Source organism: Syngnathus floridae, chromosome 3 (genome assembly GCF_059516105.1).
Source record: "Syngnathus floridae isolate MCC-2025c chromosome 3, RoL_Sflo_1.0, whole genome shotgun sequence".
In the NCBI taxonomy this organism is placed as follows: domain Eukaryota; kingdom Metazoa; phylum Chordata; class Actinopteri; order Syngnathiformes; family Syngnathidae; genus Syngnathus; species Syngnathus floridae.
The window spans coordinates 14,074,688-14,099,472 of record NC_142415.1 but is presented as its reverse complement, the minus strand read 5'-3'; the positions used below and the strand labels follow the sequence as shown (position 1 = coordinate 14,099,472).

Here is a 24,785-nt window from a genome sequence, read left to right as displayed (position 1 = left end):
AGACTAACCCATGGGTATCAAACTCTGGCCTGCGGGCCAAATTTGACCGGCAGTGTAATTATATCCGGCCCCGGAAGACAAATTGTGCGACTTTGTGTCACTACTACAATCGCAAATTGTCTTAAATTTGAAAAAATAGAGATGTTACTAGTTTTTTTCATAACAAGTTATCTTTTTAAAAATGTGAACAGTTTTTACTAGTCTCTGATTTCAAAACTAGTTAATCATCAGTTTTTTTGTGTAGCCTATACAGTATATAATATGCGCCGTTCATACATTTATTTGGGTGTGCCTGAGGGTCACGAGAGTGACAGTTATAAGCAAACAAATGATCTACAACAAAAGATTCCCCCTCACACCATCACTTTAATCCATTTCCTTGCTTCTCTAACAAGACCGCATTCCTTTACCAATGACACTTGCTTATAAAGTTTGTACCAGATCCAGGTAGAAATACCTGAAAATAAAAACTGCAATCTCTTGTCTCGAACCCAAATGTTCTCAATGTAGAACAACAATATAAAAAGGAATTGGTCTCACCGGTCCAATACTGCTGGAGGGCATTGGTTTAGCTTGGGCCACCTTCCTATCTGTTCTGTTTTTATTTCTGCTAGCTGTAATGACCAGGTGTGCCATTGGTTTTTATCTTACAGTCTTTGTGAAAAACATGTGTGGGTGGTTCATTAATACACCACCAAACAGATAATTTCACATATATTGGCTGATGTTGTGCCTCAGCTACAGATGGTAAGATGATGAATATGTGAACATTCAACAGATGAAACTTTCCTCAAGTCTGACTTTCAGTTCAGACTTTTAGATTTTTTTTTTTGTTTTGTTCTAACACCGGGTGTATGTGCTTTAGCCTGATTCTTCATATCATTTTATTGATCGTTTCTCTGCCTACACTGGCTGGCGCATCATATAATTCTCCAGTCCACAAAAGTTGTCCTCCTCCTCAAAAAAATGATCACTCCGCTTTACTGACCTGGTTACAGTAAGATCAGGTTTTATTGGCATTTAGTGTACGTTTAATAAGATATCTCTTGGTGCTTTCACTCTACCTACGCACTTTGCTGTTCTCTGTAAAGTTGCATTTGGTGAACAAGCTGTTTTTGGATGTAGCATCCACGCGGAAAAGAAACCACTTAACATCAACACAGAATACCTAAGACTACATGTTTGACATCTAGTGGTGATATTAAAACTTAAAACTTGAAATTACAGTTGAACCACATATACGTACTCGCAGTTCGGCACCCATGAATTTGAACGCAATTTATATATATAATTTCAAATTATATAATTAGAAGTTGAAGATTTCGTATTTTCCCAGTTTTTCCGTTTTTTTTCAAGGTGTGAATCAGTTGAGTGTTTTGAGTTATGAGCATGATCACAGAACAAATTAAACCTCATAAGTCAAAGCATCACGGTATAACATTACCTTCTGAAGAAATAAAGTTTAATTATGTATATTTGTTAAAGCTCATTCAGTGCTGCAGCACCACTGGCAACACACTGGACAGATTCCACTCTTCACGCTTTGGCTTTTCTTACTGCTGCTGTCAGGAATAAGGGAGTGAAATGAGAGCAAGACGCAAATGAAAGCTAGCCGGGCTTATTGAACACGTAAATCACTTCTTGGATGGAGGGTATGTTATGTCATCGTTAATGGGTCTCAGCCACTGCAGCGTAAATCACACTAGGGAAGTCCACTTCCATGAGTGAGGAGACTTATGGAAGAAACGGTAGAGGATATTATTTGCTGTTTTCCATTTGTTTTCTCGCTACTGAGTGCTAAGGGTTCAAATAGAATTTCGAAAAAATCCCAGATTGGGTAATTGCATCATAAACATCAGAATTACACCTAGCAGCCAATCCTGTCTCCTAATTTCCAAACGAAACGAGACAGTAGTCTGATTTAAATTAATATTTGTTTTCCTCCTGAACAAGGGCCACCATGTGCATTTTGGTTCTGAGAGGTTCGGATGCCACAAAGGTGTGCCTTTTTATATGCTAATGTAATCAAGGGTGACTGTGTGTTATATGATAAAAGAGGAATGGGCTTTTACAAATATTCAGCAAGCACGCACATTGATTTTTTTTTCTGAAAAATAAAAGCTTTGGCTCCATTTTGCCTTACTTTGCAATTAAATGCAACAAAATATCCTCTTTGCCTGCACCATTACACTTTTTTGGGCAGTAGAAAAAGCCTCGGTCTAGAATTGTTACTTCGGTCATCAAGCATTCTTGGTTCATGCCTGTATTGTGGATTGAGTTTCTGTTGAAGTCCAATCCTGTTGAATACCTTTCTGGATGATATGCATCCATTATCACACATCATTGTTCATACTGTCATTGGACATTCCTCATGTCAAACAATATAACAGTTGGTTATGTCTTGTTTTATGTTTAAAACAAACAAAAAAAAAGCTAATGTTTACTGCCAAGATAAGCCTCGGAAGGGTTGACATTGATACACAAAATGACTCAATCTGTCTATTGTGCCAAGGGTGACTTTGGCTTTGTGCTTCTGGCCCTCTGACTCCTTCCACTACATTGACTTAGTGCGGCAATAGACAAAAATTCCTCAGCTGGAACAAAGCTTCATCACAAGAGGAGCAGGTTATTTAATGAACTTTGACCCGATGTCCACAGCTGATATATTTCCCGTGATCCCAGTTCTCTCAAGTTAGCCTTTCAGCTTTGGCTTTCACTTGACCTCTGTTGGAATTTATTTTTAAAAAGTTTATTATACTATACTGTAATATCACACTGGCCCCTGTGTTCATTAAACTTATTCTGTTTGATTTTATATTAGACATATTTTTGTCTGTAATGGCCCGCTAGTTTAACACTCTCGAGGGGCTTTGACTTTATGTTGCAGGACTCCAACGATGATGTACACGGGCACAATTACAGTGACAAGCAGACAAAAAAAATACAACCCTTCATTCTTTTATGGAAATGCAGTTTTGCAAATTACCACTCCTGCTTGATTTCAACTTGGCTCTGGTACCATTTTGAGTCTGCTTATGTCCACGAGGCCCCATAATTAACTCGTGAATTCAAAAAGACCATATAATTGAACTTGCAGTCCAGTTGTCCTATCCCTGGCAGCTGGCAACGCGCGTGTCTAAATTGTGACAGGAGCACACATTTTGCTTTTGAAATGATTTGATATTACAAAAGGAATTCATTTGCGATTTTGTGTTGGTTTTGTTTCATACAAATCAGATGCTTTTTGAGCCACCCCTTTATATGTTCCATTTTCACTTCATCTAGTGGTAATGACCAAGGACATTGCCAAGACTACAAAACGAGCACACGTATAGAACGTCCTGTCCAACATGGCCACGTGTCAAATTGCAAATGAAACCTGGCTGTCAGTTTTCAGATATTCAAGTGACCAATGCTAATATGGATGTTTGCAAATGATCCGTTTCCCGAGCTCTCAAACTAATGTTTCCACGCACGGCTGCTTTCCCTTCTTTATTTTATATATTCCTTTTATCTAAATGGGATCTTAAGAGCCCACCATCTTAATCTCACATAAATGCATCAATTTCCATTTCTCTCGACTTTTGAAAAAACATCAGCTTCTCACCATGTGTGCGCTTTTTTTTTTTCTTTCTATCTGAATAAATTCATTCCCTCTCCGTGCAGCTCACCACTCACAGCAATGATTCGTACAATAGGTGGCCTCCTGCCATTGGGGAGGGGGTGAGTTCTAATTTCCAGAGAGTCCGCAGCTTGGAAATTGCAGCTGTATCACACCACCCATCTTGCTGGTGTATGCTGACAAGCCCATATCTAACACTCAAACAAACTAACCGTGCTGAATAGTCCAAAGACGAGGCCGATGCAGATATGGCTCGAGATTGCACCGTATACAGTTTTATCAAAAGAATGGAGGACACTGCCGTGTCCTTGTAAAGCTCAGGATGCTGACATTTTATGTGCTGCACCTCAATATCGAGTGACGATGTAATATTTTTCAAGTCCCACTCAGAGCCTGGATAAGCATCTGCTTGTGAGGCATGTCGGCAATTAGAAGGTCATCTGATGGTTTACTTGAGGTAACAGGGATGTTTGGTTGGACAATATTTAAAAGGCAAAGTTGTACTTTTTTTCGATTTAATTTCCAGTTTTATTTTGCATCCACATTTCCATAAATCATTTTAGCCTTCCAAATGGATTTTTCAATGATCAGTCAAACTCAGTTTTGAATTTATGGCCGCATATAAGGACAGGCACCATTTTGACCTGTGGTCTTTTTTAGGCATTGCATAATCACTCACTTTGCACCGTTGGGATTCTATATACTTTCATATATCTTATGAGAGGGATGAAACATAATCATCTATTTTTAATTGTGTTGCAGCAATTTGGAACCTGATATTATAACCCTGGGTTGAAAATTGGACCAAGCCAGGAAGTTTTTTTTTTCTTTTTTTTTTAGGGTGTATTTTCTAATATGGAAGCGATTGAACAAACCTCCCGGTCCATTCTAACAGCAGTCAAGGTCACTGCTTGATTGGCATACTACCTGTAGCGCTCTACAAATTAACCTGAGGCATACATTACCTCGCCTAGTTAGTATGGAACAGGTGGAAAATAAATTACTCCATCTTCTCTGCTCATTTTCTCATGAATCTAATTTAGTATCTTAGAGGTGGGTGGGGGAATGAGGTCGTCTTCTTTGTTGCAAGAATCTATCAGCATCCACCTTGACATGGTCTGCAACTTCAGGATGGGTCTTGGGAGGGTAATTTTTAATTCCCAGAAATCTTCTGAAAAGTTTACAATCCTTCATCTATTAGTGTGGGGAAACTAAAATGGTGTAAAAACGGTGTCAATCAGGGTTAGGCATAGTAATTGCTCAGTCAGTCATTAAATCATTCACTGCCTGATGGTTTTCACATTAGCTCAGCTTGCAAGCCACTTTAGAGCATTTTGACTGATCTTGAATGACCAGAATCAGAATCAGCTTTATTGGCCAAGTTTGTGCATGCCAAATAACGAATTTGACTTCGGTTGATCTCAGCCTCTGCACAAAATTTAAGTGACTCACAACATTCAGGTGACCAATAGACAAAACAGACTCCCTTTTTTCCACCAAAGCATGGACAAATAATTTTTACTCTAAAAAAGTTTTTGTAGCAACTTGTTCTATAATACAATAACAAGGAAAATTGAAATTGGTATTTTAGTAGCGATTATTTATTTTATTTTACTTTATTTTATTCCCAGAGCATAGTTTCCCATCCATTCATAAATGTTAACCCAAGAGTATCCACAAAGGGGGTATTTAAAGATACGGATGGACCGAAGAAACTTTTTTCCTGTCACGATTCTCTTTTAATAGTGATAGATGTTTTAGGGTATGAACTGTCTCACAAGCCCCCTGTTGTTTGAAAAAGCGCTGCCTCCAGCAAACCCAGCAGGACCACTACAATTTTCCTCCAAACAGGCTCTATAATGACCACTTAGCACTCCAAACATACTCGAGTACCACCACTGAAGGTAATCCAAAAATAGATCTTGCATGACCTTTTCATGTTAATTCCTTTGATTCATTGATGTTTTGTTCATGGGTGGTCAACTATTTTAATGGCTTGTGTTTTTGATGACGTTCATTACTTGGATGCAAACAGCATGCTCAGTAGTAGAGCTATGAAATATGGCTATGTTTATTTCACAAGTCTACCAATAAAGAATTAGAAGTCTTTTTTTGTATGTCACCATCCGTTTGGGAATGATTCAGACTAAGACATGCAGAAAAGTGGCACTGAAGGACCCTCCTGCTCCAAGGTCCAATGCAGTCTGTTCTGGATTGCTTTTCAAAAGTGGAAATACAAAATATTCTCTTTTCTAAACAACTTTTTTTTCCTGTAGCCATGTTTATCAGTTTAGTTTTTTCTCTTTCCTGTAGCCTTGTTTATCAATTTAGTAAAGTTTGATCTTGAATCTCTCGTAACAATAAACTACGACAACAATAACATGACGAAGGAGTTTTGTTTTATCTATACAAGAACTGCCAAGATGATGAGCAAGAGATGTGGCAAGAAGTCAATACAACAAGGCAGCACAGGGCAAGAGCAGTGAGAGTGCTACCGGTGTGTGGTGGCAGTGACTGTGCAATGCCAATAACAGTAAAGGATTTGAGTGTCAGTCTTGGAAGATATAATCACAAAGCCTGTGTTAAGCAATTACAGAGTGGCCCCTCAACAAGAACCTCAATCCTACAGGGGTGTGTCTTGGAAAACATGCACGTGAAAAATACTGTAGCACTTGGACGTTAGTTATTGTGCATTTCCTGCCCACGGGGGTGACCAGTGCCCAGGTCTTGCTAGGATGCCACGCATGCCCACGGAACCCATGGGGTGCTCATTTAGGTTTTTTAGGCTGCCCTGAATGCTTTTCTTGAATTCTGTATTGCCATTTCTGTAAAAGACAATTTGGTCCAAGCTGCATTTATGTTTCTTTTCTATACATATCAAGCCACCTATTAACTATTTATTGCTGAATGAAGAACGTCCATTTATGTGTTTATTACAAAATGTGTCTAAATCTTCAAAGTCAAGTTCTGAAAACCGAGCCTTCTCATGCATCTCATTAATGGACTCACCTCCACAGCAAAGAGGCTATTGATTGTTTCATGGCGTCACGGTTGCTGCCACATGCTAGATTGAAAGAGAGGAGAAAAAATACTATTGCAAATGAAGTCTTGCTGTTTAACGTTCTAGAACAGGCATTTGGATTCTCCAAGGTGATCCCAGGGACATAGTAACTTTGGATAAGTGCTGTCTTTTCTCTCTTGATTGTTTTCTTAAAAGTTTGCAGGCTACAAAAATTATGAGGTAATTACATACACAGAGGACAATTATGAACTATCAAAAATTATTAAATGTATCAAATAAAGAAATATTCCGTTTTTAATGATCACTCGATGAGATAAATATGGTTTATCACATACATTGGGACCAGGTACTTTTTAAAAATAGGTCTAGCCACACTTTAGACTAAGATAGTATGAATTTGTCATACCCTTTTCTAGATACGGTACATTTAATATCCTTCCATACAACCCATTTTGAATATGTTAGCCCAATTTTGTGTTGCATCGTGTCACCTTGTAAAACATGATTCAATATCGCATGACTTGGAGATAAGTGCACCTCATTAGGCTAGAAAATGACATTGGGTGTTATCAAAGGACCGTAGCTCCGGTTTGATGGGGAGTGATTTTCTCAGCACTGATGTGATGAGCTTCATTATTGGAAGGACAATGAGTGAGAGAGCGACATGGAAAATTGACGTAATTAATAGCGACTTTCCATGGGATTTATCAAGCTTTGTGCCCTCACACTGTGAAAGTGTAAAGATTAAAATGTTCTTTTGGTACTTTCTCCAGTGAGTGTAAAATGTAGAAATGGACAGATGGTGCTTGGAATCAGATAATTGAGATTGTTTATCTGCCCGTATGTCTTTGCCTGTCGATCTAATCACATAGGTATTACTAATTATTTCACTCCATCATTTTAAGGCAGGAGTACCCCAAGGATGTATCCTAGGGCCTATTTTTATTGTATTACATTTGTAAAGCTGCATAATGGTGAATACTGTCTGATGTGACCATCTTGCAAACTGACAGCTATCATAACCGAAGGAATAACAGAGTGATGACGAGCATATTATGCTTCAAGAAAGTAATACCCATTCGTTAGTAGCTGACAATAATAAATTTTTTAATAGCTGTCATGAGGCTGGACTAGTGTGAACTGTGAGCAAGATAGATTGTGAACAAAAAACATATTTACTGCAAGATGTTTTCTTTTCTTCTAACATTTTTTCTTGCTCACTGTTCCACTGCACAGATGCCTGCAAGACTCAAATATTGTTTCTTCTAGCTCACCAGGATGTAAATGAAGAAAATTACTGAAACAAAATTGAAGTTGTTTCGAGCTGATTGAAGTAGTGTGACGTGAAAGCATTGTTCTGTGAGGAAACTGATGACTTTTCTATCGGCCCTTTTATCTGTGAACTTGGGTCTTTTCTCCGCACTAATGAAGCTCTTTGCAGCTCCACTGGACATTCATTCACATTGGTGAGATAAAAACACCGTTCCACAATTAAGTAGTTTAATACCACAGTTAATAGCTCGTTTCATTGTTGACAAAATTAACCACACACTTTGTGGTAGATTATCACCAAAGTTTGTCAGGTTTATATCAATATTATAAACTATTAATTTATGGTCCATTTCTTGGAGGGGGGGGGCGTGATTTTAAAAATGTCTTTTTCCGAGGGATTGTTTTATTATGGCAGTTAATGAAAGCAACCTAGTCTTGTTAGGGTTAATACAGCACCTGGGCTGCTATTTTTGTTAAGTTTTCATTGTGAGTCAGACATGTACAAGCATCAGTCTTTACTGTCATCAAAGTTTGATGCGCTCAGTCGTGCCCGATGCTCTCGAGTGTAGCGAGCACCAGTGGGAGTCAGCCAGCAATCGAAATCCACATCAAACATCTGCGCTAAAATAGATGCTGGTATGTTTCTAAGCAACACACAAAAGCTCAAGCACGCATAGATGGCAAAGTTTTGGGAAATATATCTCCTGTATTGTACCGCAGCCTTTTCTGATCCCTGGAAGTTTCCAGCTATATGCCATCAGTAATGCTCCCCCACAGACCTCTAGTCTCAGGGGGTTCACTCAACCCCACATACATTTTCAGTTTAGCATCTGGCACAACTCCCTCCTGTCGCACTTTTAGCGGTGGAAATAACAAACCTTTTGTATTTGTTGTCAGAATAAAGTGGAACACAAGTATCAAAAACTTGTTTAAGCTTTAAATGATTCTGGATGGATTAGGTTATATTTATTGATATTCCCTTTTTTTCTATCGATCACTTATTTCTACTGCGTAATTTTGACTTAAATTTAAGGTGCGAAATATTTTTTTGTTTTAGAAATCATCAAAACGTTATGAACTTGGTCACAGCGATAAAATGTTATATTATGTATGAAAAAAATCCCTCAGGGGAGAGCTAAGGAATCTACATTGCTGCCATCTCGCATCATTGTGTCTATGTTTTAGTCCACAGCCTACACAGTGACCCAACTCTGCAAAGTGAACTGTCTCCCTTGCCAGGATGCTCAGTTCAGTTCAAACTAATGACACAAAAAATTGAGTGTAATTTGTATTCAAGCCTCCAGGACTTTCGAAGTCTTACCGACCATATGCAAAGAAAGTTTACTGTGCTTTTCTGTTATGCACTTTGGTTTGCCACAAATCGTTAGAATTATCAGGGATTTTTTAAGGACATAAATGATGAATCAAACAGGCATTCAACACACCACTGGGAGAAACTAAACGGACATGTACATGACACACGAAATGCCCCAGGCAAGATTTTCAACACAACAAATAAGAAAGGGGAGAATAGTTTAATGTTGGAATTATCTGTGACAGTATGAGCTACCCCAACATTATGTAAAAGGAACTACATATTGGAGTGAAATAAATTCCTTGCCTGAAGGTGGTTGTAAACACACATTTTGAATTTATGTTTTTGACAGTGCATATCTTATATTGGCCGATTTTTTTTTTTTGTACTTAAGACCTGCATTTTAGATGTAACAATGTTGCATCCCAGAAAATTTACACTTAAATTTACACATAAATATTACCATAAACCTAGCAGACATATTACTCTATTTCCCCCCACAAATTCAAATAGTTTTCAGGTGTTTTGATGAAATGTATGTGACAGGCATTTCGACTTGTTGAGAGCTTCCCTCAATAATTGTGTGCAAGATTTTGAGGTTTTGTGTTTTACATTTATACAAATATTTAAATTTAACATATATCGTAGCACCTCCCAATAACTATGCTATTTGTATTCAACCTCATCATCACAGCAATTTAGAGAGAACTGCTTCTTATTATGCAAGTTGTCCCTTTTATGTAACTTTTTTCTCTGTTTTTGATGTTGTGTGCGGAAAAACTCATTTTATTTTACAATCTTGGTGGAGCGTGGGGGGCTTTGCATTAAGTTATTTTGACATTGTTTTCAGCGGCGCTTGCAATCAGATGCGACATGCAGGACCTCCTCTGCTCTCAGGCCTTATATTTAAAAAATACGTACACACACAAAAGCATCTGAATTTAATGTGTGGCGTTCCCTTGCTAAAGGTCAGCTACAAAAGGTTAAAAGCCTCCTCCAAAGCCCGTAACTTGAGTCATCATGAACAAGTGGAATATATCAGACCTTTGAACCGTTGACCGCCGGAATAACACCGTAAGTTCTCGCTGCAATTTGATGCGTTCCATTGAGAGACTTTGAGAGGATTTTTGAATCGGTCTGTCAGAGAATGTCAAAGTACTTATGGCAAAAGGTAGCATGGATGTTAATGTGACATTTAAACCAAACACACAGCGGGATGTCTTGGCCTTCACGTTTATACAGACATGGTGTCCCACCTATGCGGAACGGATTAAAACTAAATGTCTGCCTTCACAAGCATGACCTAACATGGTCACAATTTGCAGAATATAAGGGCACAGTATAATGGCAGAGTTTCAACTTTCAAGTATTATTTAAAGTACTGATTTAAATCTTTGTTTTGGAGAGTGCTGGGTATGGCATCAAGTCAAGATTAAAGTTACAAATGTCAGGATATTCATCTTCTTAATTAAACTATGTACAAAGGTCTTAAGAGTTCATGTGATTCTGATGTATAAATAGTAGCTGTATGCAATGGAACACCAAATAAATGTCCAAGATAACAAATAGCACAAATAAAATCCAGTTTTACAAGCATTGGTGAATACTTGAATTAAACACACTGAGATTTTACTGCAACAGTGTTTTCTCAAATTACAGGTCCAATATTTCATGCACTGTAGATTTTAGGATGGCCTCCAATGAGTTCAATTTTTATCCTAACAAAGCTGCTCATTCTTAAAAAAAAAAACAAGAGCTTAATTTCAGCCATTTGGCTCTGCTTCCTGTTGTTTCTTTTCTACACGCTGTTTCTAAGCTGTACAAAATGGCCAGCCTTTTTCTTATAACCCCAAGCAGAGACTCTTTCATCACCTAACACTTTCCTGAAACCGAAATTCCACTGTATTGATATACTGTCCTGAATGTTAGCTTTATTTCTTCTCACAAAGACATCAAGTCACCCTTGGCCTCAATCACAAAAATTGAAACGCTTCTGACATATGTAATAAAGATCAACATTTTGAGGATGATGAGTACATTAAGTACCCGTTTTAATATAATGTGGCCTATTTGTGTCATAAGTGTTTCAACTTTTCAAGAGAGTCCCGAGAGACCGATGTAATAATGTGCCTTGTGAACAGTGCTTGAAATTGCTGTTGTGGAGTATTGATCTGAATTCAAACAAGTTTATTGATTTCGTTGAATGTCTTTCAAATGTCTCCCTGCTAAAAAAAAAGTGACAGAATTAAAGAGTGACAAAACATTCCTTCAAAGACCCAAAATAATTTCAGAAAATTATGTCGCAAAAGTAGAAAACTTGAAGTTCACAGGTCCATCATGCTTTACAGAACACGAGATTTCACCTCGTTATTATCTCAAGGATGAACTCCAGCCGTCCATTTTAGTGCTTCACAATGTTTACAATGCACGCGTTACCTAAAGCATAGCTTGTACAGTTAAATTAGTTTGACTATGAAACAAAATAAAAAAAGAAAAGAAAATCAATTGTGTTGTGGAAAACTATGTTTGAACAAGAGTTTCCACATATACATATATCTTTTTAACATTATATCAAATTTGAAGTTAGTTCTTGGCTAGGTTGATCTTCTGTTAATAATGGTTGTCATTTTCTTGCTCTAGTGGTCATTATTTGTCATGAAGATCAACAGCAGCTCTTTTCATAATATTTCATAATTTGCTGGGGATTCATTCAGGCAATGATTGAGTCGCAACAAAATTGTCCATGGCGGCTTTATGGCGCTATGTTATCATGGATTAGCATACGTCATTGTCATGCTGGACCGGACGAGGTGTACTGTATTGGGCAGGCTGATATAAATAATGGATAACTGTCAGTGTGCTTTCAAGGCATCGGTGAATAATGTCATATTAGATCACCTATTATTGTAATGCTTATCCTGTACCTATACAGGTTTAATTCAGCCTTAATGAATCTGCAGCAAGGTGGCTCGCTTGCTTAATCAGCGCTCTCTCCAGCTTTACTGTGATTAAATTTGGGCCCAATTTGATTTTTCCTTTTGACCTCTATTTCTCTCAAAAACAAACTATGTTTTCTAGTAATAATTGCTGTCGAGACCCAAAGGATTGCAATTTTATTCATGAGCATTTGTTTTAAAAAGAAAGTTCTTTGAAGTTGCCAAGAGAAATTTGTGATTGATGCTGTGATTCATTAAAACAATGTTTACAGGATTTATGTCCTTACAAATTGTTCTGCATACTCTAAGGAAATGTCAAAACAAAATGACTCAGATTTTAAGATTGTAAAAATATAAAATTTGATTATCAAATACAGTTGAAGCTAGTAAAGGGGTCAACCTTTTTCACATTTGTTGATTCTCACTTTTGCTATTCAATGTGTTTTGATGAGGTGCAAAATGCATATCAAACAGAAAAACTGCTTTGAGAACCTTATTTTGAGCCTTGAATGTACAGTCTATTGTATCTTAGTCTATGACATTGCAACCCTAGTCAAAATTTACATTTTGCTTTTCATTCAATTCATGTGTAAATTCTAATGATTTGATGAGGATTTTTTCACTTTGTTCCTTTTTTTTTTTTTTTAATCAACACAGTCAGCCCCAAACTTTTTCACATTTGTGTCATCTTATTTTTTTCCAGAAAAAGGTCAGCCAAAAGTGAAGGCTATTTTCAGCTCTGCTGTGGTCCACAAAAGTGCATAAAGACAGCTCCGACACACTACATTGACAGCGTGGCCACATCTCAGGCGGTCCCCTGGAGCTGTTCAAGACTAAGTGGCCCACTCAAAATTAGCTTTTGACATTATGACGGATCATAGCTGCTTGAACTCAAGCACTTATGTGCATATTTTGGACTTGGGAACCTCTTATGAATCTGAAAATGAGTTCTTGCTACATATTGGCACTATATTAGGCAATCATATTATTCAATCAAGAAAAAAAATACACAATCACGTGTTATTTGACATTCTAAAGTTTCTCCTTTGGTACGACAAAATGAATTGCTTTCAAAGACAATATACTGTACGGTACTATATTCATTTATATTCAAAGACCACACACTGTACTTATATTCCTACAACACAAGGAAATAACCTGAAGGTGTAGAAAAATATTAGCTCAGCGTGGGCTACAAGACAAAATGCTTTCATGACACCTGCTGGTATAGTGTTCTATTACCAAGACCCATTTCCAACATCTCTCCATCAATTCAACAGTATAATAAAAGCGTGTGCACGCTCTCTATTTATCAAAGCTCACCAAGAACTGGCTGTATTCTTATTCCACAGCCACTGACCCTCTTCAAGACAGGAATAAACTGCAGGGGTGCAGAAAATGTCACCAAGGATAACATGTAGTCCACCTCCCAAAGCTAGCGATGAATCGTAGGGGATTACTTCTGCACAGTATGCCACATCCTTGTGTAATCTGTTTTTCATGGCTATACAAATCATTGCGAATGACTATGACTAAGATAGATCTATCTATCTATCTATCTATCTATCTATCTATCTATCTATCTATCTATCTATCTATCTATCTATCTATCTATCTATCTATCTATCTATCTATCTATCTATCTATCTATCTATCTATCTATCTATCTATCTATCTATGTATGTATGTATGTATGTATGTATGTATGTATGTATGTATGTATGTATGTATATGTATATATATGATAGATAGATAGATAGATAGATAGATAGATAGATTTCTCTCTCTCTATAATTTTTATTAGGTTTTACATAGCGTGTCAATCGATAATTTCTTTTATAGAGATGACAATTAATTTGGCTACTTGCAACTCTTAAGAAAGAATTATGGCTACTTTGTGCGCCCCACTTGCGTGTGGCCGTGGCAGACTGACACAAATGTCAAACGCATTGCCTTCTATATAGGAATGTTTGACATTGCCGGTTGGTTGGTCAACAGGACGAGCTGTGGTCGTGGAGACAGCCGCGCAACATTCATTCCACGCTCGGCCATTCCACGGACCCCTGCTATCCTCTTTCCACTCTTGCCAGACGCATCCAGTGCGCGCGACTCCTTCGGAGAGTGCACATCGTCGCACCCGTCCGGTCCTTGCCTTCTCCCAAAAGCCAGAATGGATTCATCCTCCTAGCAGACATCACTTTGCTTACATTTTTGTGCAGAAACGGGTCTTTGTTGGAAGTTTTTTTTCCACTCCTGCAAGTTCTCCAAGATTTTAGGATGGTATCGCGCAGGTTGCATTCACGCGCCATGCTCCTGCTGTGCCTGATCTCCACAGCGGCGTGCAACGCGTTCATGTCCACCGAGGAGCCCTCTGACACAGGCGCTAAATCGGACGGCTATTGCCACCGCATCTTGCGGGCTCAGAGCGCCAGGAGGGACGCCAACAGCGAGTTTAGGCTTCGCGTGGAGGGAGACCCCGAGAGCTACCAACCAGGGAGCACCTACAGAGGTTAGCGTGGGTCATCACCTCTAATATCACTACGTACTGTTTTGCACGCTTGTATTATGGTTGTGTTTTTGTTACCTGTAAGATTAAATAATAAAGCAAATTTAAATGTTATGTCACGAAAATGAAATTAAAGCAAAATAAGTAAATAATAAAAGATACAAGGAGCAAAAGACTACATCAAGGTTCAATTCGTCACCATGATACCTTTGAAAAACTTTATTTTCCTTCCTTCCTTCCTTCCTTCCTTCCTTCCTTCCTTCCTTCCTTCCTTCCTTCCTTCCTTCCTTCCTTCCTTCCTTCCTTCCTCTGTATAATTCGTACAAGAGGGAAGAGGCGGCCCAAAATTGTGACAATGGCCAAAGGTGTGGCACCTCAGGAGTGCTTCGAAACAAACTGACTTTTTTCTCTAGCGGTTTTAAATTCCGTATTGGTAGTGTTATAATGTATACCCATATTTCCTAATTATTTATTTATCTATTTTACCTGGAAAGAAAATTTGTATTTTCATAGTTTTCATCGGACAGTAGTAATGATTTTGGTTTTTTTTAAACAGAGCATCTTGAACAGTTTGTGACAGGTTTTGAACTTTTGACTTTGACAATGTTCTTGTTCATTTCGGTTCTCACACTACTCCTCCCTGTTTTTCTCAATGTAGTTTTCACATTCATGTTTGAAATTTTAAGTATATCGACTGAAGCTCAACAAAGCTTACAGCGTATGGGGTTGAGCCATGCTGCTTCTTTTGTTCCATTGTGTTGCTGTTTATTTTGATAGTCATGGCACATTTCACATTATATACCGAAACTTTGGTTTCATAAATATGATTACATCTTGCACATCTAGAAATCTGAAACTTATTTGCAAGGAAAGAATGGAATGTCAACACAGCGCAGGGAGATTATGTTCTGACGGCTGTGGCATCTGGCTCAAACTTTATCTATATTTTCTCATTCTATTCACCTCCATCCAGTGACTCTGTTTGCAACCAACCCCTCCTACTTCAGAGGTTTCACCCTCATCGCCTTGAAGGAGGGTGCAGCAGGAGACAAGGAGAATGACTACATTGGAAATTTCCAGGTAGGATAAAATATTCAGAACAATTCTCATTAGTATAGTCACATCACCATATGTAACTCGTCTAACAAGCAGAATCTTTCCACTGAACGTCCCCTTCTGCTATATATTTCTTTTATTTAATGTATGGCTCTGTGAACATAAGCAACATATGGAGCTAGTCTTGTGTGTGTTTTACTTTGCACTCAAAGAAACTGGTGGAGTGTAGATTGCCAATTAGCATTTTATCTAGCCTGAGGAAGAAGGAAGGAAGGAAGGGAAGTGTTGAGATGACAGACAGCAGGGTGCTGTTACACACACCTGACTATGGTGAGGGGTCCAAATAAATCTGTGCGGTTCAAATGCAGTGCAAGCAGCAGAGGAGAATACTGGTTGATGGTGTGAGAAATGATCATCATGGCGTACGCCTGAGTCACCTTTATCGTCTTCATTATTAATTTCAACACGGACATTTAAAATGATATTCATATATCACTAACAGTATGCTTCATTAGGTACACTTGAGCACATTAATGAAAGGCAAGGGCTAGATGAAAATTTCTGCTCAATGTTTAGATTGACCACTGCTATGCAAGCTATTTTTTAACAATGTTTTGTATTGCGGATGTAGTTAAACTGCACTTCATTAATCTTAGGGTTGGGTCTAATATTTTGCTTGTCTATAGTGAATGAGGTAAGCAAAATATCATTCTCCCTCCACGTCTGTCGATCAAAACTGATCTTTGTAGAGGCAGAGTTTAAAGAAACCCATTCGATTGTAAAGGTGTGGAACCCAAAGTGTGTCCAAGGAGAAGAAAAGATTGAACACATGGGACTGCTTTAAGATCAAATCAAAGTAGCCTATTATGCAGTGTCTTTGTAATTTTGGTCAAAAACATAATTAGAGACAACCACATGTTTGTGTGCTGGGATGAAATCCTTGTTTTTGCTAGAGAGGACAGATTTAGCAACATATTCCGATTTTTTTTTTCTATTTACTGAATCTACAGCCCAATCTGCTGTGCACAAACCGCATAGACCAGAGTTACACCACTCTGCGGTGGCACTCGCTGTGAACTTAGCCACTAAATTTTGAGGACATAAAAAGTAGAATATTCTATTTTTGCCCTGCAGACTCCTCACATCTCGTTGCGGGGATTCTTTCTTTTCTTTTACATCCCAGCCTGGAGTCGCTTGATATTAGAGGATGCTAAAACATTGTACTGTAGGTTGTTTCCGCATTGATGGGTAGAAAGGAACATATGTTGGGCCAAAGGGTACAAAAACATTGCACTCTATTTTCAGAGATGGTGAAACTGCGACTTGGCGCATGTGCCGGTGGATTCGGATTTTCGTATCACCGCAAGGCTTGCTGCAACTGCTCATGTCAATTTGTCAAAGAGGTTTTTGCCATTCTGGGTGGATCAATGCTACAGAAGGAGTGTCTTGGAGATGGTGGAGTGACAATTTGGTGGCATAAAGTCGATCTTAATCTTACGTTTGTTTGAATAGACCATGTCTTTGCGGGTGATGCAGGGTCGTTAGCTGGTTTAATGTAACACATTTTATACATAAAGATGTGAACAAAGGGCATCAAACCTTCTGAATCATTGGTATAAAATTTGCTAGATTTGATTAAAAAAAATCAGCCCACTAAGCAGCATAGCTTTTGGGGAGGGGGCAGTTCCAACTTTGCATATGTGCCTTTTCCTTACTGAGACACTAAAGTGAGGCAAGTGCACAATTGTTGGCTGTGACGACTCCCACAGTGGCGTAGCCCTCCCTCTCACATGGAAATGATCAGCATCGGGTGTAATCCACCATTATGCAGAGATATGCTACACAGGATTTACTGCTGTCTTATCCCTGAAGTCATGTGACCAAGCGGTAAAAAATAAAATGCTGCCAAAATATACAGTACAGTATACTCCTCTACTGTCACCATCTCACTAAATCTTTTGTGTTATATAGCTTTTGTAAACTGCACACACATCTTGCCCAAGTGCACACTCATCTAATGCTTCCATTCTTCTTTTCTTACATGGGTGGGCAGGCGTCCAGGCTGGGAGAATAAGCAAAAGCCTCGACACAAGATGTTATTTGACGCCCAGCTCATTGGAAATCTCAGCGCGCCCCATCGCGTCATCGTCTCAGGACAGCTCCTGACTTCATGAGAAACACTTTTATCCAACCCTCAACTGCCACTGCATGTGCATGTTAGAGTGGTTAAACCGGTGGGCGGTATCTCACGGGACAATACTTCTCGTGAAATATGTTGGTGGGGGTGCGGTTGTCAGGCGGAGGGCAGGCAAGGGCAGATTGGGGTTTGAGACAAGGCAAACTCATGAGGCTTTAGCGAAGCTTGGAATAATGTACACAATAGGATAATAGAATGTACTTAACTAATGTTCTTAAAGCCAAACATTTACCACATGCAAACTGTGCCAATTTTTCCATGATTGAATTGTTCCACTATCTTTTTTTGTCACATCTGACAGGAAGGAGTCCGTAAACCACACGTCAAAAGCTTCTGTTTGGTAATTGGTTGTTTGTTTTAGTGGAGACTTTGTTTAATTGATACCCATGAGGCTTCACTGATTTTAACGTGTCCTGACTCGATATCAGGTCACAGGAGGATTCCGTTAATAAACCATGGATATGTTGAGGGGGATTAATCTGACAGGCCACCCATGCACATGCGCACACACAAGTAAGGTGAGGACTGTTGAAAAATGTCCTCTCGCTTTCTTAACACTGTGCACAATCCAGTGTTCTTAAGGATGTCATCATCATCCTCATTGTCATGATCATCATCTGATCATCATCCACACACAATTACAAACATGAGTGAAATGGGTAGACCAACCAATGGTCCAAATTCATCTCTTTGCATAAACAAATTCTAGAATGTCTAAAATGAACTTTGCAGCCAATTCTTGGAGGCAATTCTGGATTTGCTTGAGTGGATCAGGCCCTGCAGATATGTTCTTCGTGCCTCAAAATATGCTTCTCAGTGTGGTTTCGAAAATATGTCCTTGCAAGTCTACAATATTCGCATACAGAGGCAGACACTCAGATCAGTCCACATACACACAGTCAAACACACTTTTCACCATCATAAAATATACTCTCCAGTGTGGTTTGAAGAGTATGTCCTCACGCTTCGCATATGTATTTCCTATGAGCGCACGTACACAAACACTGACACACACTCCCTCATGCACGCAAGCACGTCCACACTAAACTCCATCCATTTTCCAGGGGGAATCATTCATACCGTGAACTGACAAAGTGAAAATTCCCTGCTGACAGCTTCATGGCAGCGGGATGTTCTTGCTTTTAGAGCCCTGATGCTGCCTCTTCTAAAAGAAATGTGTTCTGTTTTACCTATTGTCGATATTGGCTTTACACTTTTTAAATATTCCTTTACCCGTATATTACGTGTTATTAATCATGAATACACGGCACAGTTCATGTGCATGCATCAGACTGGGCTTTTTTTAATGACAGTGAGTCAATATTGATGATTAAAAATGTGGGAGTTTATTATCTGATGGACCGCAGTATTGCTCTTTGCAATTCAATTTTTTTTCACCAGTAACATCCATTTGGGTTCAGGAATTAATTTCCATTGAGTGTAGCCAAGTAGAACAACGTGGCAGTCAAAATGTAAAGCATCACATTTCTGTATCTTCATTATTCCCACACACAACCATTGCCACAAGCATGGAAGCTTTACCTTACGCTTGACTTTTGAAGAACATGACAATGTAGTTGGAACAATTGTGTTCAAGGGCAAGTCTGAGTACTATTTCCATCTAATATACTACATTTCTTATGATTCTACAGATAATTGATGAGGAGGAAACACAGTATATGATCAACTGCCCACCTGCAGTGACAGAGGGGACACCTCGCCGACGAACGAGCATCCAGGTTTTCTGGACCGCGCCACCTAGTGGCTCTGGCTGTGTATACCTCAAGTATGTATATCAAGTCTCAGTTTATTTTTATTTAAAAAAAAAAACAAATACAAAATATTATTGTATAATTATTATATATGAATATTCTGGTTGTTCAAACTTGTGCAGCATTCAAATTGAAACTCGGATGCATTGAGCACAGCTCTGAGCACATATGAAGACCTGGTATTAATTCCGTTTCACAATTTAAGCTGAGTGAAAAGGAGAATGTCATTTTCTTTCCCACTTGTCCTCTGGAGCTATTCATTAACCTGTATTGGTTTTTACCTTTGATTGACACCAATAAATGCCTCTGTTGTGTGCCTTACGGGCCCACTCAGAAACAATGTTATTCTTGTTCAACTGAAGACAGATCATGGCAGATATCCTTTTATTAATCCGCGACCATGGGGAAATATTGAGGCGGCGTTTGCTAAAGGATATCTCTGAGCTGGAAAAATATATTCTTTCTGATCAATGAATTGGAAAATTGTTCCTTTACCTTTTCCCTGCATTGTTTTCATCCCTGTTGTTTATTTGGTCACGAACAGTAGGGATGATAAGATGCATCGCTTATCTCAGCGGGACAGGGATTTCTCTTTCGTAATAAATTGTTCTTGCAACACACATCCATCCATCTGTCCGTTCAGTTTCCATTGCCCCTTATCCCTTTAAGATTACCACAGAGCTGACAGAGTGCAAAAGGCAAACAACACCATGGACTTGTCACCAGACCATCACAAGGAAGTGGCTAAGAGTCCATTTAGTAGGAATGGATCCTGCATCAGATGCACCAAAATTAGCCATGTGAACTATTACACTACAGAGAGCTACTTCAACACATCTCATAAGTGGTCACAAAAAATCCATTTGTTTTTCTATTAATCTTTTAATTTCATCTTTATGGGCCTTGCCATAGTTCTCTTAGAAGACTGAAAGTGGAGATACTTAAAATGAAGACAAAATAGCAGAGCCTTGACATTGGGGAAGGAAAGAGGGAGAGCGTGAAAAGCTTATTGTTCAAAAGAGATACGTCTGGAAATCATGATTACAGGCTGGCAGAGGGTATTTATCACGGCTTCTTCCCTCACCCGCAGATGTCAAAATGAAGGTTGTTGTGTGCCTCTGGGCTGCATCACAACAAAAGTTTTAATAAAGTCATATTGATCGAAGAGGTGCTACACACGTAACGTCCTATCAAGTGCAATTTTCTTTTTCTTTTTGGGTATGAGAGCCATTCATAGAGAAGAGACTGTCACACTTATTGTAAAATGGCAGTGGTTGGAAAGACAGATGCAGTCAAAAAATATTCACAGCAGGATGGTAAGCCGTCAGTGTGTACACATTTTGTTCTCCAAGGCAACTAAACGTATTCCTTGCAAAGACTGCTTCAACATTTTTATGTTATGCACATATACCACCTTGCCAAAACATTCCCTGAAAATCAGTGATGAAATTCTTGCCTAATCATGCAAATACACAAAAACATTGGCAACAACAATACAAACACTTGCAAATCTCGCAGGTTATCTCTCGTTACTGTAAGAACCGTCCAATACTTGGTTTTCTTTCGATTTCATTTCTGAGCGGAGCTGTACATCTGTCCGTCTAAATCTAAGATGTCATTATCAAAACAACATACGTATTTGAAATTAGAAGCATATCTGTCACATGTTGCCCCTCCCGAGTGGTTTACTGCAGCGTAATTGGTGGGCAGTTTCTGTCTTTCAAATGGAAAGCTTGAGCGCAGTGGTTTGGTTGGGCTTAAGGTTACTTCATGATGATAGAGTCAGACGGCAATGCTTATTCTTGTCCTACGTCCTGAGCAATAAATAACCTTTTAAACTATTTAGCATGCAGTTATAGTACCATGCGCCAATGTTGTGTCTGCTGATACGATGTCTAATTTGCAACTGGGTTTTGTTGACTGCACATAAGGAAGAAGTGGATTGGTTTGAGTGGGAAACTATTGTGTTCACTGACCACAGCAAGATTGTCCAAAATGTGTACTTTTCATCAGCAGGCAAACAGTCCTGGAGTCTGCTGTACATATTTAACACATTCCAGAAGAAACATTACCAAATACTTGCCAGCAAGTCAGAACAAGTTGTTTCACTAGTATCTCTCGGCACCACTGTTAAGACGACTAACCAAAAAGACAATCTGTTCACTGTCAATGACAAAGCCAAGGCTTCTATTTTATGTGTCTATGTATTTGAGCTGTAAATAATTGCCCTCCACGCATTTCACCAGGATCCACCTCATCATAAAACTGAATGTGACCTGTAAATGCCGAAAGTGAAACTACTTTGCCACAGCTGAAGCTGCAGGTTTTATTCATTCTAGTTCTTAAAGCCATAATAAGTCATATGCGAGTACAGCAGTGACTTGTGAAGTTTCTGCCATCAATTTTCTCTCCATTTGTAGGTGGGAGGCAATTTATTCCTCATCTCCGTCTGGTGTGAGATATGCGGGGTCGTGTGTTGCACTCTGATAGGCGGTATTAGTGAGACAGTGAACATCCTACCACATGGAAGTGTCAAACTCTACCTCTTTCAAATATCGATAGGACAACGAGCACCGTTATCACATGCTTTTTGTGCACGTTTCACACTGCATCATCTAAAAGTTTTTTTCAAGCTGCAGGAGGGGCAAAAAGAAATAAATTAATTAAGTTAATCTCTGGTTGAAGCCGTGGTAGGGCAAAATGAGAATTAAATTTTTCTTCACATCTGAGCTCTAAAAGGAAATCATTTTTGAAAGAAAACAATAATCTTCCCTCTCTCTCTCTCTCTCTCGCTCGCTTGCTCGCACGCACACATGCATGCACGCACGCACGCACGCACACACATGCACACGCACGCACATGCACGCACGCGCGCACGCACGCACTCTTTCAAATCAATGCACTTTAGGGGTGATTGGAATCGGTTGCAGCGTGGACCTTGCGAAGTGAGATAGAATTTAAATTGGATGTTAAGTAAGCATTACTGCACTTGATTGTCTGGCCAGCCCAGTAAAATAGGCGATGGGGCAGCAGTGTGTGCAACTCTCAATGTGATACAGTATATGAAATTGGGCTACGATTGAATTAAAGTGTGAACAATTAGAGCAGTGCCAGTGGCATCACTTTCCTTAAATCTTTATATTTGCATTAAGTCTTTTTTTTTTGCACAGAAATAACTTGATTCCACATATGAATCATCAGTAATATTAAGTACACTTGAATAACTAATGAGATTAAAAGAAGGCCATCAGCACACGAGACTGCCATTTTCATTAATTTTGTATTGCGTGCTACTCGAAAGACAGCAATTTTAGTTTGCATTTTTTGCGTTCTAACTGCATTGTCATTGTCTACATTTTCACTCAGTGATTATGCATCACTGACTGTTGATATTGTCAGTTGTTATAGCAGTGACGTATTTGCTGTGATGTCACTCCATGTGTCTTTCCAGGTTAATCAATACAAACTGTTGCAAAAATTACCATTCTGACCTATCCGTTTTACAGCAAAAAAGGTCTGGCGAGTAAATGTAATAATTTGTTTGGTTTTGAAAAACTACAACAATATCGAGCGGGAAACAAAATGATTTGACTGGTAGTCATGTTATGAAAGTAGCCTATAATTAGGAATAGAAGGGTTAGTCTTTTGTTATGAAAACAAAAAGTCATTATTACTGTATAATTTGAAAACACATTAAAGTTTAATAAAAAGATAGTCTATCAAAATGTGTCATTTATAATGTGTTTTGCAATTTGTTTTGGCATTGTTGTATCGGTAAATGCCAGTAATGTTATGCCATATTTATGAATGTCAATCTCATGCTTCCGCAGCTGGTCAAAATAATAGAGATGTTTTACACTTCAGAGAATAACACAATTAATTACTTTTCAAAAGCCATTATTAGTGGTATAATTACTAAGCAGAAACACAGTATTATGTATTACATACTTAAAAAAATAAAAATGCATAATTTCAGTGAGCAAGTCTGTAAGCGAAGGACGTTATGGCTCCTCGCCTATTGAGACCAAATCCAATATCGTCTTGACTTAACGGAGAGATATATAACTCATGGCAGTACTTCAAAGTCAATATTAGCAAGGTCCACTAATATTGCTTTGCTCATCTTGATGTAGATAACTGGAATCCAACAAAAATCATGTAGGAGGTTTTTACGTTCCAAATGAATAGCTTAACATTTCATCAACAGTATCTATAAGGGATTGACTCATACAACAAGCGTAGAGATCAAGAGAGGATTGCAATATCTGGCAATATACAATTCTTTTTATGCATCTAATTTCATGCATTGTATATGCATTCCACCGTGTGCAGCTAAACTTAGTTTGATACTCTGCTTTAATTGGTATGCGACCAGTCCAGCTGGACCATCCAGCCCTTCCATTCACATTCACACACCACATTGTTTGGGGTTCATCCCCATGGAAACGTCTTTGCAGCCATCACTGCCTGAAGGGCTTGAGTTAGAATGTTAGATGGCAGGGGCCTTGTATTCTGCCCTCATCTGTTTGGTCTCTGAAAAGGTTTGTTTGGGACCGATTTACATGTCAACATCCTACCAGTTAAAGGAACAAGGCTCTTTGACAGCTCAATTTGCACAAGGCCTCAGCTTCCATCTCAGAGAGCACCATGCACAAACTTTGATGTGCTTGTGTGTCAATGCAAATATGAACAAACATTTTGTCATGGTGGGCTCTTAAACAGCTCAAAGTTCATCATTTAATTTTAGACACCAGGTGTATAGATGGAATCGCTTCTAATAATCTTCTCACTACTCTCATCTCTTGTTATGCTTGTGCAGGGCAAGCATTGTGCAGAAGAAGATCATCTATTTCCAGGATGAAGGCTCACTTACTAAGAAGATGTGTGAGAAAGGTATGATTCCCTGCCAGTTCCTGGATACTCAGGATCCCTTTAGGGAATTCACTTCGCCTCCACATTTCACACTGCTTCACTCTTGGTTTTGATGATGTTCCACCCAGCTGTTGGGGTTTGGAGTGAATGACGGTAATTGGGATTAACCCCCTGGAGATATGTGACATTGGATGCCACACTGACAAAAACAACCA

General features: G+C 38.8%; 1 protein-coding gene and 1 long non-coding RNA gene across 13 annotated transcripts in view; one reads left to right on the top strand and one right to left on the bottom strand.

Annotated features, from left to right (window-relative positions):
* The window catches only part of LOC148400682 (uncharacterized), a 154,169-nt gene that overhangs the window by 21,635 nt on the left and 107,749 nt on the right, over positions 1 to 24,785 (bottom strand). For 2 of the 9 annotated variants that reach the window (XR_015857655.1, XR_015857656.1), the window contains exon 4: positions 6,632 to 6,686. The exons of 6 other annotated variants lie outside the window; for them this stretch is intronic. This is a non-coding gene — a long non-coding RNA (uncharacterized LOC148400682). Of the gene's footprint in view, positions 1 to 5,241; positions 6,448 to 6,631; positions 6,687 to 24,785 lie in introns of those variants that run through there. One more of the 9 variants, XR_015857653.1, reaches the window with a different exon arrangement.
* spon1a (spondin 1a) overlaps positions 14,170 to 24,785 on the top strand; it is a 36,117-nt gene continuing 25,501 nt past the window's right edge. Inside the window, exons 1-5 of one of the 4 annotated variants that reach the window (XM_088371726.1) lie at positions 15,647 to 15,753; positions 17,783 to 18,266; positions 18,355 to 18,444; positions 19,579 to 19,712; positions 24,518 to 24,591. In XM_088371726.1, coding sequence (XP_088227852.1) covers positions 18,382 to 18,444; positions 19,579 to 19,712; positions 24,518 to 24,591 — 271 coding nt within the window. In that variant the 5' untranslated portion in view covers positions 15,647 to 15,753; positions 17,783 to 18,266; positions 18,355 to 18,381. Of the gene's footprint in view, positions 14,677 to 15,646; positions 15,754 to 17,782; positions 18,267 to 18,354; positions 18,445 to 19,578; positions 19,713 to 24,517; positions 24,592 to 24,785 lie in introns of those variants that run through there. The other 3 variants (XM_088371727.1, XM_088371725.1, XM_088371728.1) reach the window with 3 other exon arrangements.